Source organism: Toxorhynchites rutilus, chromosome 1 (genome assembly GCF_029784135.1).
Source record: "Toxorhynchites rutilus septentrionalis strain SRP chromosome 1, ASM2978413v1, whole genome shotgun sequence".
Classification (NCBI taxonomy): Eukaryota; Metazoa; Arthropoda; class Insecta; order Diptera; family Culicidae; genus Toxorhynchites; species Toxorhynchites rutilus.
The window spans coordinates 109,721,045-109,722,307 of record NC_073744.1 but is presented as its reverse complement, the minus strand read 5'-3'; the positions used below and the strand labels follow the sequence as shown (position 1 = coordinate 109,722,307).

The 1,263-nt window shown below is 45.9% G+C and overlaps 1 protein-coding gene across 1 annotated transcript; it reads right to left on the bottom strand.

The window, feature by feature from the left end:
- Positions 1 to 263: 263 nt before the first annotated feature.
- LOC129761316 (uncharacterized protein K02A2.6-like) lies at positions 264 to 1,010 on the bottom strand. Its single transcript, XM_055759035.1, has one exon. It carries the CDS (start codon positions 1,008 to 1,010, stop codon positions 264 to 266), a length of 747 nt encoding a protein of 248 aa, XP_055615010.1.
- Between the last annotated feature and the right edge of the window lie 253 nt (positions 1,011 to 1,263).

Genomic DNA, 1,263 nt, shown 5'->3' with positions numbered 1-1,263 from the left:
GAAGAAATTAATTGTTGTGACGGGCCGAGTATAAATAATCCACAACAGTTTAAACGGAATCTATTTTATTTGTCTAAAAGAATACAATATTCATTTCTATCGCGGAAGGCGAACTTACTCATAGCGAGAGTGAAAAACTAACTGACGCGCACTGAAAAACTAACTGACAGTAGAAGTAGTGGGCATGGTTAGTACGTAACGTTCAATAAACTGCTCCCTAGGAATGTCCACCGAACTCTCCTGTAGTTCAGCGCCCACACCGACTATATGGTCAATATGACGCTCCCAGATGCGTCCATCGTCGAGACGCACAGTATATCGCAGCTTCCCAAGCTTCTCGGCGATCTTTCCAAACATCCATTTGTCTTTGGATAGAAAATCTCGCACATGTACACGGTCACCATCCTGGAACTTGCGCACATATCCGCTTTGTTTGAAGTTTCATTCTTCGGCAGTAATAGGTCGAGCCTTGATCTAATTTGTCGACCAAACACGAGCATTGATGGTGACTTCCCCGTAGATGGATGGATCATCTTCCGGTAGGTAAGAAGAATGTTGGATAGTTCCAGATTCAGCTGCGACTTTGAACATTTCAACGCCTTCAATTTCTGTTTGAATGTCTGAACGTACCGCTCAGCTTGTCCATTTGTTGCTGGATGATACGGTGCTCCCATCTTATGTACCACCCTATTCATCTTAAGAAATTGCTGGAAGACCTCTGAAGTAAACTGGACGCCATGGTCGCTCACCAAAACTGAGGGAATGCCGAACGTACTGAACAATTTCCGGCACATAGCTACGGTACCTTCAGCTGTAATGGATCGGCATATCTTGATCTCCGGCCACTTACTGAAGGCATCCACATATATGAAGAAGTAGGTTTCCATGAATGGACCCGCAAAGTCCACATGGACCCTCTGAAATGGTTCACTCGGAGTTTCCCAGCAGTGAAGGTTCATCTTCGTAGGTTCCGCACGCACCGACTGACAGTCAGCGCAATTCGCAATCATTTCCTCGATTTCTCGATCTAATCATGGCCACCAGCAGTATCCTCTTGCCAGCGACTTTTTACGCGTAACACCAAAGTGAGCAGAGTGTAATTCCTCCAGAACACGTTTCCGGAGAGCAGCAGGAACGTACACACGAATTCCCCGAAGTAAGCATCCTTTTTGTAGGGAGAACTCGCTCTGTTCTACCTCGAAGCAATCCTTCGCTTCCACTGATTGACCGTGCTTGACTCCTTGGATTAGTTTTTGCACCACT

What these genes read in the sequence shown, in the direction of transcription:
- LOC129761316 (XM_055759035.1), bottom strand. Translation starts at nt 1,010, where the DNA reads ATGATTGCGAATTGCGCTGACTGTCAGTCGGTGCGTGCGGAACCTACG.